The sequence below is a fragment of the Chelmon rostratus genome, chromosome 3 (genome assembly GCF_017976325.1).
Source record: "Chelmon rostratus isolate fCheRos1 chromosome 3, fCheRos1.pri, whole genome shotgun sequence".
NCBI classification, from domain to species: Eukaryota; Metazoa; Chordata; class Actinopteri; order Chaetodontiformes; family Chaetodontidae; genus Chelmon; species Chelmon rostratus.
The window spans coordinates 6,114,961-6,128,095 of record NC_055660.1 but is presented as its reverse complement, the minus strand read 5'-3'; the positions used below and the strand labels follow the sequence as shown (position 1 = coordinate 6,128,095).

Sequence of the window (13,135 nt, the reverse complement as noted above, 5' to 3'; positions counted from 1 at the left end):
CTGTACAGAGATATCAGGACATTTTTATGTGTTTGTAATTGAGTTCATCAACAGTATTAATTTCTCTGTGAAGCATCCATAACTGGTGGGTCAGTAGTTGACTTCCTTTTCTACAACCAGCTGCTGTACGCTGCAGCACTAAATTTGTCCACGAGTTTTTAGCTGCATCTCATGCAAGTGAGAGGAAGTATTCATAAATAAAAATATATGATTATATGTCAGTTATGGGTGCTTTAGAGGGCTTAAAATTGTTATTAAATACATTAATCAAAGCACTTTTACACCAAAGCTCCTATATCTGTTTACAGAAAACTACATTATAGTGCTTTATCAACCATTTATTAATTATGCACTACGTATAAAAAGCTACAAAAGGGGGTTAAAATAAAATGTCTTCGACAAAACGAACACACTGCAGAGATCAAATATTCAGCATCACACCTGCCTCATACCCAAAAATATAGCTGAATTAGTGGCGAATTCTTGGACCAGTGGTAGAGGGGGCTAAGTTTCCAGCCCCTCCTCATTTCAGCTGGAAGCCCTGTGATGAGACAAAAGGAGGAGGTAGGAAACTAAATGCTTTGTGTGTGTGTGTGTGATACATGTGTCTTGCCTGGGGCTCACTGCTTCACTTCCCTGTGTGAAATCCTTTCTGGTTGTGGTTCGGTCTGCAGCTGGTCTGTTTTTATCGATCCTCGTCTTTTCTGTACTGGAACATTTCCTCTTTCTGGCTTTGGAAGTTTGTCTTGGATCTTCCTGCATCTGTGCTGTTAAAATGTTTCGGTGGGTCTTTTTCATCCTTTGACTGTGTTTACCGGGTGTGTCGGCAGGATGTGTTTGTTTCTTGTCGACTTGCTCTCCCCAGTCCTGTATGGAATCAATGGTGTGTTTTGCTGAGTCTAGATTGCTTGTGATGTGACCATTTACAGGTGATCAGAGGTGTGGACTAGACTGTGCTTAGACTTGACAACACATGCAACTCAACTTAGAATGTAGATTAGTGGTAACACCAATGACTCCCGACTGCTCTTAGACTTAAAGGATAGAGTAACAAATTTTCAAGTCTGTCTTGAAACGATAATCAGGAGCCTGTATTGTTTTCAGACTGTTTTGCTTCCAGTAATCATTCCCCCAGTCAATGGTGCGACAGTATAGCACCCTGTAGTTTCAGCTGAGAGATGTATGAGTCTTTTCAAAAGCTCTCTTAGCTTTTTTAGTCTAATTAATAAACAATATTTAACAAAAAGGTAAAGAAAGGAGACCTTTGCTGTGTCTTCCTTCATCTGTCTTCATCCCCAGAGTCAGAGTCCTGGTGGTAGCCGCTGATCACCCCTGCACTGTTTTCCTCATTGTCAAACTGGCCTCCCTGGGTCTCAGAGGCTGTGTTCGGTCCTGGTCTGGCTATGCTCACTGGGAGGTTGCTGAGCCTGGTTCCATTGTCCGTGGTGTAAACACCCACAATACTCCAGTTCTCCAAGCCCCAGGCAGACTTTAGGCCACTAACTGCAAGGTTAAATGAGCTAACTAGCTAACGTCAGCTAGTTGCTACAGCCATAGATAGCTACAGCAAAGAGTAGCAGTTAGCGGTTAATCTGATGACATGCTGCCCCTATTCGTTTGGAGTGACCTTCAGCAGGTGGCCAATTCTTACATGTGGAAAAAAAAAAGTTAAATAATACAAGCATTTTATACGCTGTTTTTGGTCAATGATGAGTTGCATGGGAGGAATCTGGTCCCTTGACCTCAGTATTTCTAACATCCTGGCTGGGACCCTGCAGGCAAGAGTCAAAACAGAGTACAGCAAGATGTGTCTGATGATTTCACTCTGAAACATTTGGAAACTTTTTTGTGTAAGTAATAATGCACATTTTATTAGGCATTCATGTGCTATACTAGTTGTTTATATGAGATTAAATCTGAAGAACACATAATGACTTGTTTTGGAATTTAAACTCAACATTTGAGACTATGACCTGACTTGGGTCTTGACTTTAGACTTGAGTGTCTAATTCATAGACTTAAGACTTACGTGTGACCTACAAAATGACTTTGTCCCACCTCTGCAGATTATTAAAATGTGTCTTTCCATGTGCTGAAACAATTGACCTCATCTGCCTCCTTCTCTACCCTTCATCTTTGTGCTTCTTTTGTTGTCAAGCTTCTTCTTTCCAAACTGCCTCTTTAACGCTACACAAATTCACTCTAAATGTATTTTTCTAACACCTTCTCTCTTCTGTCCTCTCTGTGGCAGAAATCTCGCCGTGACGTCGGCAACTTCGACAAGGAGTTTACAAAGATGGTGGTGGAGCTGACGCCCACAGACAAGCTCTTCATCATGAATCTAGACCAGAATGAGTTTCAAGGCTTCTCCTACACCAACCCCGAATTCATCATACAAGTCTGAGTACTTCCTGTTGGTTAGACAGAGCCCGGACCAGACTTTACTCCTCCCCTTACAGCCCACTTACATCCATTGAAGTCTCATCCAGCATCTCATTGCACCAATAGACTCAAACCACTGAAGCTAAAGCCACAGCATCTCATTCAAACTCAGCCCTCACCAGCATCGGAACTGGACAATAAGCATAAACCGCCACCCCTTGTTACATATTCACTCCTACAAACACACAAGCAGCAGAATACAAAGTACAAACTGCAAATGGCTTTAGCTGCTGATTGGTCAGAGTGGTGCTGAGTTTAACCAGCAGCCACAGACCAGTAACAGGCCAGTTTCCAGTTAACTCCAGGCGTGTGTAGTATTCACAGTACCTCGTGTTGAAGCAGGTCAATGCAAAGGCCAGCGATCAAGAGTTGTAGTGAATGTGTAACTGTATGTGTGCGCTCTATCGATGGACAGCAGTGTGTTTGTTTACTGGATTTCCTTCTCTTCGACCTGTAAAAGTTGCGTCATGAACATTCCATGATCAATATTTCATGTATGTGCTCGCACACACACACACACACACTTGTACTTCTATCCTTGTGAGGACTGTCATTGACATAGTGCATTCCCCAGCCCCTTACCCTAACCTTAACCATCAGAACTAAATGTCTAACCCAACTCTTACCATAACCATAACCTAAACCTAATTCTAACCTAACGCTTAACCTTCAAAAAGCTCTTTGAAGATATGTCCGAAAGTGAGGACCAGCCAAAATGTCCTGACTGTCCAAAAATGCCCTAACTCTGTTCTCAGTCATGGTCCTCACTACGTAGCAAGTACAAGTACAAACACACACACACACACGTCTGTGCAGACTGCGGTTTGAAGGGAAGGAGGGTTCTGAATGATAAAGTCCTGATTTATAACCTCATGTCTAAGTTAGTCCTGAACTTAGTCTTAAGCACGTCTCGTCTTCCAAATTGATGCAAAAAAAGGAAAAAAGAAAAAAAAAAAGAGAAATCCCCAAAATGCCTGTTTGGCAGTGATATTTAAAAATGTCTCTGTCTTTTTCTCTTGCTTAATCTCTCTTTTCTCTATGGCACTGTGTATGCAGTGGGTTAGTGCTGTGTAGGCCTATACAGTCTTTGTGGTGCGGCTCCTCTATGCATGCCATATTTGTTGGTACAGTAGTTCCTTAAGGTTTGCTTTTGACACCACAGAGATGAAAACCTTGGTGTGTTGAACTTATTGATGCAAGTGAGTTCTGAAATACCCATGCTCAAATCAAGTTTTCGTCTCCACTCCGAATGCTGTGTCTCTAATAGTGTCAAAATATGTGTGGCTGAAGAGTTTGCTTCACAAAGCAGACTGTTTTGCCGTCCTTCACAAGAAAATATGAGATTCTGTGAAATGAACATATAACGTAGATGTAATAATTCTGTATGACTTGTGTTTCGATGTATGTGTAAATAGGAATGAGCTAGAAGTGGTTTTCATGTTATCCTACACTGTTCCTCGCAGCGCCATCTCCGTCTCTCTCTGCACTTTATCCCTGCCAACCCTCTCAGCTGTCACTTTTAACTTTGTTTCCCCACTTTGAGCTCTCCCCTTCTCCTCCTCTTCCTCTTCTCGTTTCCTTGAATCTTCATTTGATCTCTGGTCTGTCTTGTTTCCTTCCCCAGTCCTCCCCATCTGCAACTAACACTCACAGCACGTTTGAACGAGGAGGGGCTGGGAAATGAGATCAGTTAGGGGAGAGGGAGAGGGGAGAATAAAGTGTTTACTATGCAAAATGCAGGAGAAGGAGAAGACGAGGATGAGGAGAGGAGGGCATCTTTTTTAAAACAACCTGAAGACATTGTGTAACAGGACAGTATACGTGTGTTGCATGCGCCGTCTTTACCTGCGCGTGAGAGACACTTACAGTATAATACCTACATTAAAGTGAATTATCATAATACCATTTCAGTAACTCTGGCTCTTGTGTTTTACTGGGTTGTTCATGACCGATCAGAGTTATTATAATTTTGTATTTTTCATTTTTCCAGTCAGTTTAGTTTCAGGTAGTTTCCAGGGTGGGTTTACTCATTTTAGTTTAGTTTTTATTGTTTGAAAATGTTCAGTTTTAGTTTACTTTCTATTAGTTTCAACATTAGTTTTTGCTTTTTGGTTATATGTATTTGTGAAGGCCGGGATTGAAGAAGTTAGGAGTAGATATTACAGTACAAACACAACATTTTGTGAAGACCATAGACTCGCAGTCATGTAGACATCCCTGTCTAAATAAAAGTGTGCACCAACGCTTCTTCATGCTTGTTGTGTTGGTAAATTTACCAAATTGACAAAGACTAAAACTAAAGACATTTCCTGTATATTTTTATTTTGTTAGTTTTGTCAGTATGCAATATTGTCTTGGTTTTTCTAAAGTCTAGTTTTTATTTTTATGTCAGCATTTGTTGCCATAAGTGAAATAATTCCTGCCTTGATGACACTGAGGTCTGTGCAACACGTTTTGAAAGGTTAATTATTTTCTGTAGAGAATGTAAATTATGTATAAATAAATGATAAATCCATTTCTGCACGCAGCAGAAGATGTTTAATTCAAGTTGAAAAAGAAATTAAGTGTAACTACATGAGCAATACCAGGACCATGTTGACAGCGAACAAACAACGATTCAGTGGAAAGGGACTCTAAAAACCTGCTTGTCTGCATGCTCTCTGTAACAAACTATCTTTGTTATAAACAGAAAAAAATAAACAAACAGTTTGCATTAAAAATAAAACCAAAACAAGGTTATAAAAAAAAAGTGGTTGGTTTAATTGATCAAAGATACTATAAGCTGACATTCTTGTGACATTTTGGTATGAGATGGACTTACTGATTGCTGATAAACATACTGGGCAACAGTCCAAAGATAAATTTACATGAATATGAAATAATAAGCAGGGTTTCTTTGCTTGATAATTTAGTTCAACAATTAATCAATTGTAACAGTTGCTGCTGATTAATCTTTCTGTTGATGGGCTGTTTGATCAACTTTTCTTCTGAGATTGATATTATTCTCTTTCATTAGTCTTCATCTGTGGTTGGGTTTTGAGATCTCTGTTTTGTTTAAGTATCAAGGAAAATTCAGTTTAAACCCAAATGAATGAAAAGGAGTCCAAACGATCAGAGTTCAGTTCTGTCAGGAATATTTCATCAACACCTGGTGTTGCTCATAACTGCTGACTTTAAACAGTGGAAACAAAAGCTGGAAACAGAAGTGGATCTGATCAACTTAAATATATTGGATATTGGAAATATATTTTAATGGCTTCGTCACACATGCCACTCAAGACTTAAATATTGATAATCTCATTTATTCTTTTATTCGTTGGTATGAAGGGGCATACATACTCCTGGGACAGCCTCTCTCCCATCTGCTGGTGGACGGATTCCTGATGAGAATATTAATATGAAGGACATCTAATGAATTAAACTTAAAGCTATCAACCAAAAATGTCCTCAGAAATGAATATTTCTTATTTTAAGTGTTAAAGATGTTCCAAAATGTTTCTGATATTTCATCTATCTTATTCATGTTTATGTAGGAGCAAATATATTAAAAACACCTGACAATGTGATGCTGTCCAAAACTTCTAATAAAGATATTTAATATAAAAAAAACAATGTGACACATTTAAGAGGGAGTTGTTGGATTTTGTACTATGTGTATATTTGAAGAGTAGGATTAATTTAGAAAACAACTGAGGCATTGCTGCGGTTTCAGGCTTTCAGTTTTGCTTTAAACCCATCCTCCGGAGCAGGTGGAGGTCACAGGAAGTGATGAATACCAGGTGTGCCAGATGTCTGTGACATCATCGGCCTAATTGATTAAACTGGGCAATCAGCTGATGCTTATTAGCTGTTGCACTGCTGTTCCACTCTTATTTGTAGCAGTACAAGTGATTTACTGATGTTTTTGCCCAGGATTTTGCCTCCAAGGCAACATTTGAGCTTCACTTGGCTACCTTCCTGGTGGAGGTGATTGTTGGGGCCGTGCTGCAGACACCAGTCAGGGCTGAAAAAAGTCCTCCAAAATCTGCATTTCCTGGTGAAAAGCAAAACAAAACAGCTGTTTTTATTTAAAGATAAGTATCCTAAAAAGACACATCAGCCAAAGATAGCAGTGATAGACTCTTCTTGTAAAGGAGAAATAAAACATTATATATTGAATTATTTAATTTAAGGGTTCATTGTTGACACTGTGAGTGGCAGCTTGACCTTTTTTTTTGGTACATACATACATATATATATATATATATATATATATATATATATATATATATATATATATATATATATATATACACACACACACACTTCCATTACATTATAATAATCACCTACAGTTTCTTTGATAGAGATGTTACACTTCTGTATATTGTATATTGTGTATATTAATATTGTCATTATAATATGTAAACATGTACCAAAAAAAAGTCAAGCTGCCACTCACAGTGTCAACAATGAACCTTTAACCTTTAAATTCAATATATAATGTTTTATTTCTCCTTTACAAGAAGAGGAGTCTATCACTGCTATTATATATATATATATATATATATATAGAGAGAGAGAGAGAGAGAGATAGTGATATAGATATATAGATTTTATTATCCTCGTGGTCACTGCTGTGCTGCTGTCCATGGTGCTGAACCGGTGGACAGCACTGATTCAGGTTAGAGGTTTCCCTGACACACACACACACACACACACACACACACACACACACATACACTGGAAGGCGGGATCATCCTGCAGTCAGCACCATACAGAGTTGAGCTACAACAAACTGGAAAGGATCCATATTAGCGCTGCTGTCGCTGTTTCCTTCCAACAACTTTTTCTTTTGTCTAAGATTTTTTTTTTCCACAGTCGCCCCTCGGCTTGTTCTGTCTTTATGTTCCTTCAGTTGTTTTACTGAGTAAACAGCATCTTCGACATGCAAACATCCCAACTCAGTGGACCAGATCTTACGCACAGAGGAGAATGACCCGTCCCGAACTCTGGACATTCATCCAACTATCCAAGCGCGGCGCATGTGGCAGAGGATGTGCGCAAAAAGTGAGTTTCGTTCCGCCGCCTGGATCCACACAGAGATAAAACACCGGGACAAAGTTTGTGACAGTCTGTAAACCCCGCTGGTCTCTGTCCGCTGGAGGAGGAGGAGGCTGGGTCGACATGAGGCTGTGTAACCGGGGTGTGATGATGCTGCTGACCACTGCGGGAGCTTTCTGCGCCTTCAGCCTCATGACCATCGCCGTGGGCACGGACTACTGGCTGTACTCCCGCGGGATGTGCCGCTCCAAGAGCCAGAACGACAACGAGACCGTCCGCAAGAACGAGGAGGTCCTGACCCACTCGGGTCTGTGGAGGACCTGCTGCACCGAGGGTAGGAGACCAAGTCCTGTCTGTGCTGTCTCACACTGGCTACACTGGCTCTGCAACTCGCAGGGGTGTTAAAATTCACCATTTAAAATGTGGAAATGTTAACGAAAATATATCAAAGTGCAAAATGAATGGGCTTCAGCAGGCTGCTTGATGAAATACAGCAAATCAGTTCCAAGAGCTACAACAGGCCCATTACTTCCACATGAGAGACAGTGTTCACCATATCTCTATATTGAATGATAAATGCTATAGGGACAGAAACTTAGCGTTTACACCGTGACATTAACAGCTTATCACTGTTGTTTTGCTTTATTAGAGAACACTCTGTGTGTTTCTGTCATCACAGCCTCGCTTAGGATGCTGCAGAATCGACTGTAGGATAAATTATACTATGAGTAAATGTTATTTATAGCACTCAGTAGTGGAGGAAGTACAAATAACAATGCAACAATGTAGAAGTACTCCATTACAAGTAACTAAGTCCTGCACTGCAAATGTCACTTCAGCACAGGTACACAAGTATTAGGAAAATATGCTTTCAAAGTTTCAAAAATAAAAGCACTTAATGAGGAAAAATGTCCCCTGGGAGTGCTAAAGTATCATGAGGTACATCACTGGATTATTATTATTTTGTTTCTAAGCAGCACTTTAGAATTAGAGATCATTTCAACCATTTTCTATTTTTACTTAATTGATTGATTAATCAATAACAGTGGATCACAGTGGATTGTAAGATTTGAAATATGTTTTTCTCACTTTGAAATCTTAATCTGTAAAGTAACTAGGAACTATAGTGGTCAAATAAATGTAGAGAAGTAGAAGGAACCTCTGAACTGTAGATTAAATGGAACTACTCAAGTGCAAAGTAAATTTTAAATGAGTGAAATGTTATATTTTTCTATATTTATACACACAGTGCTGATAATTTCATTTTACTTTTTACCAACAAAACACCAGATCAGTGATCAAGAAAAGAAATGAAACCAAGTTCATAAGAATTTATGAATTTCCTGTAAAAGCAAACAAGTCAAATGTGTTTATTTAGTAGCTGTCATAACAAAGTGCCTCAGGGGTGCACATAATACACAGTATGATCACATGTTATGATTTCAGGGGATAATAATGTGGAATGTTTAAATCTTTTAAACATCAGTGGCGCTGACTCATCTGATCTGACACTTAAGACCTTAATTAACCTTTATCTTCATCATTTAATAATACATTTGAGACTCAGATGGATTTATGGTTTGATTTAGATTGATGGCAAATTTCATGAGGAAGCATCGTGGGGAGGGAGATGAGTTTTAAGTCTTGGACATGTTATGGATGAAAATGCCATTTTCAATTATTCAGCGCTCTTTAATAGCTCCGCTCATTCTCTCACCTGATATCCTCTGTTTGCTTTGCTGACTTTCTGAATGAAATCTCATACACTTCAATTTGATCCCTCTCTGCCCCTCCCTCTGCTGCTGCCCCACTATCTCCAAACTCCAAAATGGTTTAATGGAGAGGCAACAAAGCATGTGGAGGACATCAATGCTTCAACGGTCCTCTGTGTGTGTGGTGTGTGTGTGCGTGTGTGTGTGTGCGTGTACCCATCAGTCTGCATCACTAACAGCCAAAAGCAGGCAGGCAGACAGAGAGATGGGAGCTGAAGGCTGTCTGTGTGTGCAATAAATAATTATGGGATTTAACAAGAAGAATTCATTTTTTCATCGGCACAAACAACAAAATGACAGGCCCAACAAAGACACAGATCCAGAATACAGATACATGAGGACAGACAAAGGACACATTCTGGTGTGTGCACTTATCAAACACAACACTCCAGACAGGCATTCGTAAGAAGACACAGTATCTTCCAGAGTCGCGGTCCTGTAGACCTCGATTGAATTCACAAGGTACAACAAAATTGTCCTCCAAAGTAGCAGTTTTAAATAAAGACTAATGGTGCAAAGGTGGCAGGCAAACATGCTGCGGAATGAAAGTGTTGAGAAAACATCTGTTGCTGGTTGGAGGCAGGAGAAAGGATCAAAATAACCTCAATCCTCGTCCCTGTCTGTGTCCGGACAATCATTTGGATAAATGCTTTCTCACTCGTGCGCCTATCTCTCTGACCTGTTCGCCGTGGCCGAGTTGCAGTGTGCTGAATGAGTTTTGTTTCGGTAACCATGGAGACCTGAGTCCCAACATCAATACTGGTCAATCAGTGCATCACATAGGGACACATTCGTCAATATATCCCTGAGTGTGCACATGTTGAGAGGCGCTGCTGGGCCAAAGGTTACTGAAAGCAGGAGACGTGCATTCAGCTCATTTTTGAATCTTCACAGGATCAAAGTCCATTTTTACAGGTTATGATGTTGATAGCCTCTGTGTGTGATTGGTGGGAGTACTGATTACTTGTGTTTTATGGTCTGGATTCCTGGTCTGGCACATAGTGCCAGTAGATATTCCCAGTGCTAGCTTACTTCAGAATATCACTCTGCAAATTTACATGTTTCACATTTTCATAGATCCATGAGAAACAGCTGGAAAATGCGTTTCAGTGATAACAGGCGGCACAGGAATAAGATGGGGAGCCGTCAAATGCAGAAAAGTGAAAAAATCTAATATGCTGAATATGGGCACAAATACAGGCACTCAGTGGCATGATGAACACAGAAAACGCCTGGAATGGCAGCATCTCTGGATCACAGCGTGTTTCATGCTTGGCTTCAGCCCAGTCGAGGCTATTATCACTTTGTGGAGAAATAAAGATGATGTAAGATAAGATTAGACCTTTCTTATACTGCATTTCTATCGTCAGTCCACTTCAGTTTATCATCAAGGTGAACATTCAGGTACGTGTAAAGAAAAAACTGTATATGCCAGAATAAACATTTGCTTCATTTAGATGGAAATCAGGTTGCTCAAGTAGAATATCTGGACTTGGAAATTTTTATACTTATCAGCATTTAAGTCAAACTGTAGTTCACAGTTGGTTGAACTTCACCGGTGAACCTGCTGGCAAGCCTTCAGAGTCCTAACCACCCGGCCCTGAATGATGCGTAGCTATACAGCAGAACACGGGGTTTGGTCAGGCATGTGCTTTTTGACATAATTTACCCACACATTAACAAGGCCAGCGAATAAATAAGTGCATTATCAACACTAATTGAAGGTCCTGTGAGTCTGCTCTTTGAAACTGAAATGTGAAGCGCTGATGGAGCTCTGTTGTTTGGCCTGATTTCTAACCAAGAAAGCATTCACTTTTTTACAATGTAAATCAGCATTTTTTAAATGTATTTGTTAAATATGCTGTGTTGTCATAGATATAGATAGATAGATATACTTCATTTATCCCAAGCTTGGAAATTGCAGTGCAGCAGCAGCATTACACACAGTGGAATAAGTGAAAAATTGTGAAATAAGACTATAAAGAACAAACTATACATAATAAAATATCAAAATAGCGAGCAGTAAAAAGATTATATACATAATAATACAATAGCAAAATAGTAAACAGTAGTAATAAAAAAGTTTTGCACAAAAAAGAATATCTACAGCAAATGGCACTTGTGGTCACTTATTGTGGTGATTCTAGTTTATCTCCTGACTGACTAAAATTTAGTGGAAAAAAAAGCCTCCGCATGGTCAACCTGTGGGTCAAGACTCCCAATAAAGTCCCAATAGAAAACTGAGGGGCCCTAAAACAACAGGAGAGGAAAATAGCACATATTTTATATTTGTGAAATACTGGATACTTTGACTACTTCAGCAGAGAGTTCAGACAGACAGATATTATTTCCCTCTGACGCACATTTTCCAAAATCAGTTCTGCTAAGCTTGGAGCTGAATTGTATAAAAGCAGGCAATAAAATCAATACAGTACAGCCCATTAGATAGTAAGCATCACATTCAGCATTATGCAAGTCACTGTTAGAGAGAGTATTCAAAGTGTAGTGGGTCAAAGACGCTGTGACTTCTATAAATTCTGCAGTATATATGTCATGTAATAAAATGAGACAGCAGAGTGACGCAGAGCCAGTGTGGTTACCGAATGGATGCACTCTGATGTATTTTTTTGTTTTTCCCTCTCTTATTGTCCCGCAGGGACATTTCGAGGCGTTTGCAAAGACATTGATCACTTTGCTGAAGACGCAGACTATGAGCAGGATGCTGCAGAGTATTTACTACGTGGGTAACAAATGTGCACACACAACTGTGAGATATAACAATCATAATGGAAGTCTCAGGGATTGAAATCTTACAGAGATATGGCCTCATTCCACCCTCCTCTCCGGTCCTCAGGAGCAGTACGAGCCTCCAGCCTCTTCCCCATCCTCAGCGTGGGATTATTATTTCTCGGAGGTGTGTGTGTGGCGGCCAGCGAGTTCTACAAGTCACGCTACAATGTCATCCTCAGTGCGGGTATACTCTTTGTCTCTGCAGGTCAGGAACACACACAACTTTAATGTGCATGCACCCAAACTGTGTCATCCCTCTGATCTGACCATGCTTCTGAACTCTTCCAGGTCTCAGTAACATCATTGGCATCATTGTGTACATATCAGCCAACTCAGGTGACCCCAGCCAGAGCGACAACAAGAAGAGCTACTCCTACGGCTGGTCTTTTTATTTTGGAGCTCTGTCCTTCGTGCTGGCTGAGATGGTGGGCGTCCTGGCAGTGCACGTGTTCATAGAGAAACACCGACAGCTACGCACTAAGGGCCGGCCTTCCCTCATAAAGCCGCCGATCTCCCGCAGCTCATCGTACTACCGCAACCGTTACTACCAGAACCGCTGCCGCCGGTACAGTTACAGGAGCAACCACAGTGCAGGGGACTCCATCTCACACTCCTTCCGAGCATCTTTGGTGCGAGACAGAGAGCCGTCCATCTCCGCTGAATCCAAAGTCATGGCGGGTTTGCCAACGCCAGTGTCAGTGGGCTCAGAATTAATGCTGTACACCTTGGCCTCGCCTCTCAAAGACGGCAAGATTGACATGGCTGTGGATGATTTAACTACTGCAGCCGCTCACAACAACACAGAGATGCTGCCTGGGAACTGCGCTGCCAGCAGGAGGACCACACCTGTCTGAGAGGAGAGGACTGGGAGGAGGGAGATGTGCGGTGACTAAACACAAGAGGAACTTCTGTGATAATGAGAGGAATGTCTCACTTTCACGATGAAGAAGGAGGAAAGACTTTGCAGAGCTGCGCGGACTAATCTGTCAATGAAATGTCAAAAAAAATGTGACAAAACCACAACACAGTTTCGCAGAGCCCAGCGTGATGTGTTCAGATTGCTTGTTTTGTCTGACCAACAGTCCAAA

The 13,135-nt window shown here is 40.7% G+C and overlaps 2 protein-coding genes across 2 annotated transcripts in view; both read left to right on the top strand.

Annotated features, from left to right (window-relative positions):
- The window catches only part of LOC121604689 (protein kinase C beta type-like), a 29,065-nt gene extending 24,058 nt beyond the window's left edge, over window positions 1-5,007 (top strand). Inside the window, exon 17 of the mRNA XM_041934265.1 lies at window positions 2,252-5,007. Within this exon, the coding sequence (XP_041790199.1) occupies window positions 2,252-2,404 (153 nt within the window). The 3' untranslated portion in view covers window positions 2,405-5,007. The remainder of the gene's footprint in view (window positions 1-2,251) is intronic.
- Window positions 5,008-7,608: 2,601 nt separating this feature from the next.
- On the top strand, window positions 7,609-12,901 carry LOC121604437 (voltage-dependent calcium channel gamma-3 subunit). The gene is made up of 4 exons (XM_041933950.1): window positions 7,609-7,819; window positions 11,914-11,997; window positions 12,112-12,252; window positions 12,336-12,901. Exons 1-4 carry the CDS (start codon window positions 7,609-7,611, stop codon window positions 12,899-12,901), a joined length of 1,002 nt encoding a protein of 333 aa, XP_041789884.1.
- The last annotated feature ends 234 nt before the right edge of the window (window positions 12,902-13,135 follow it).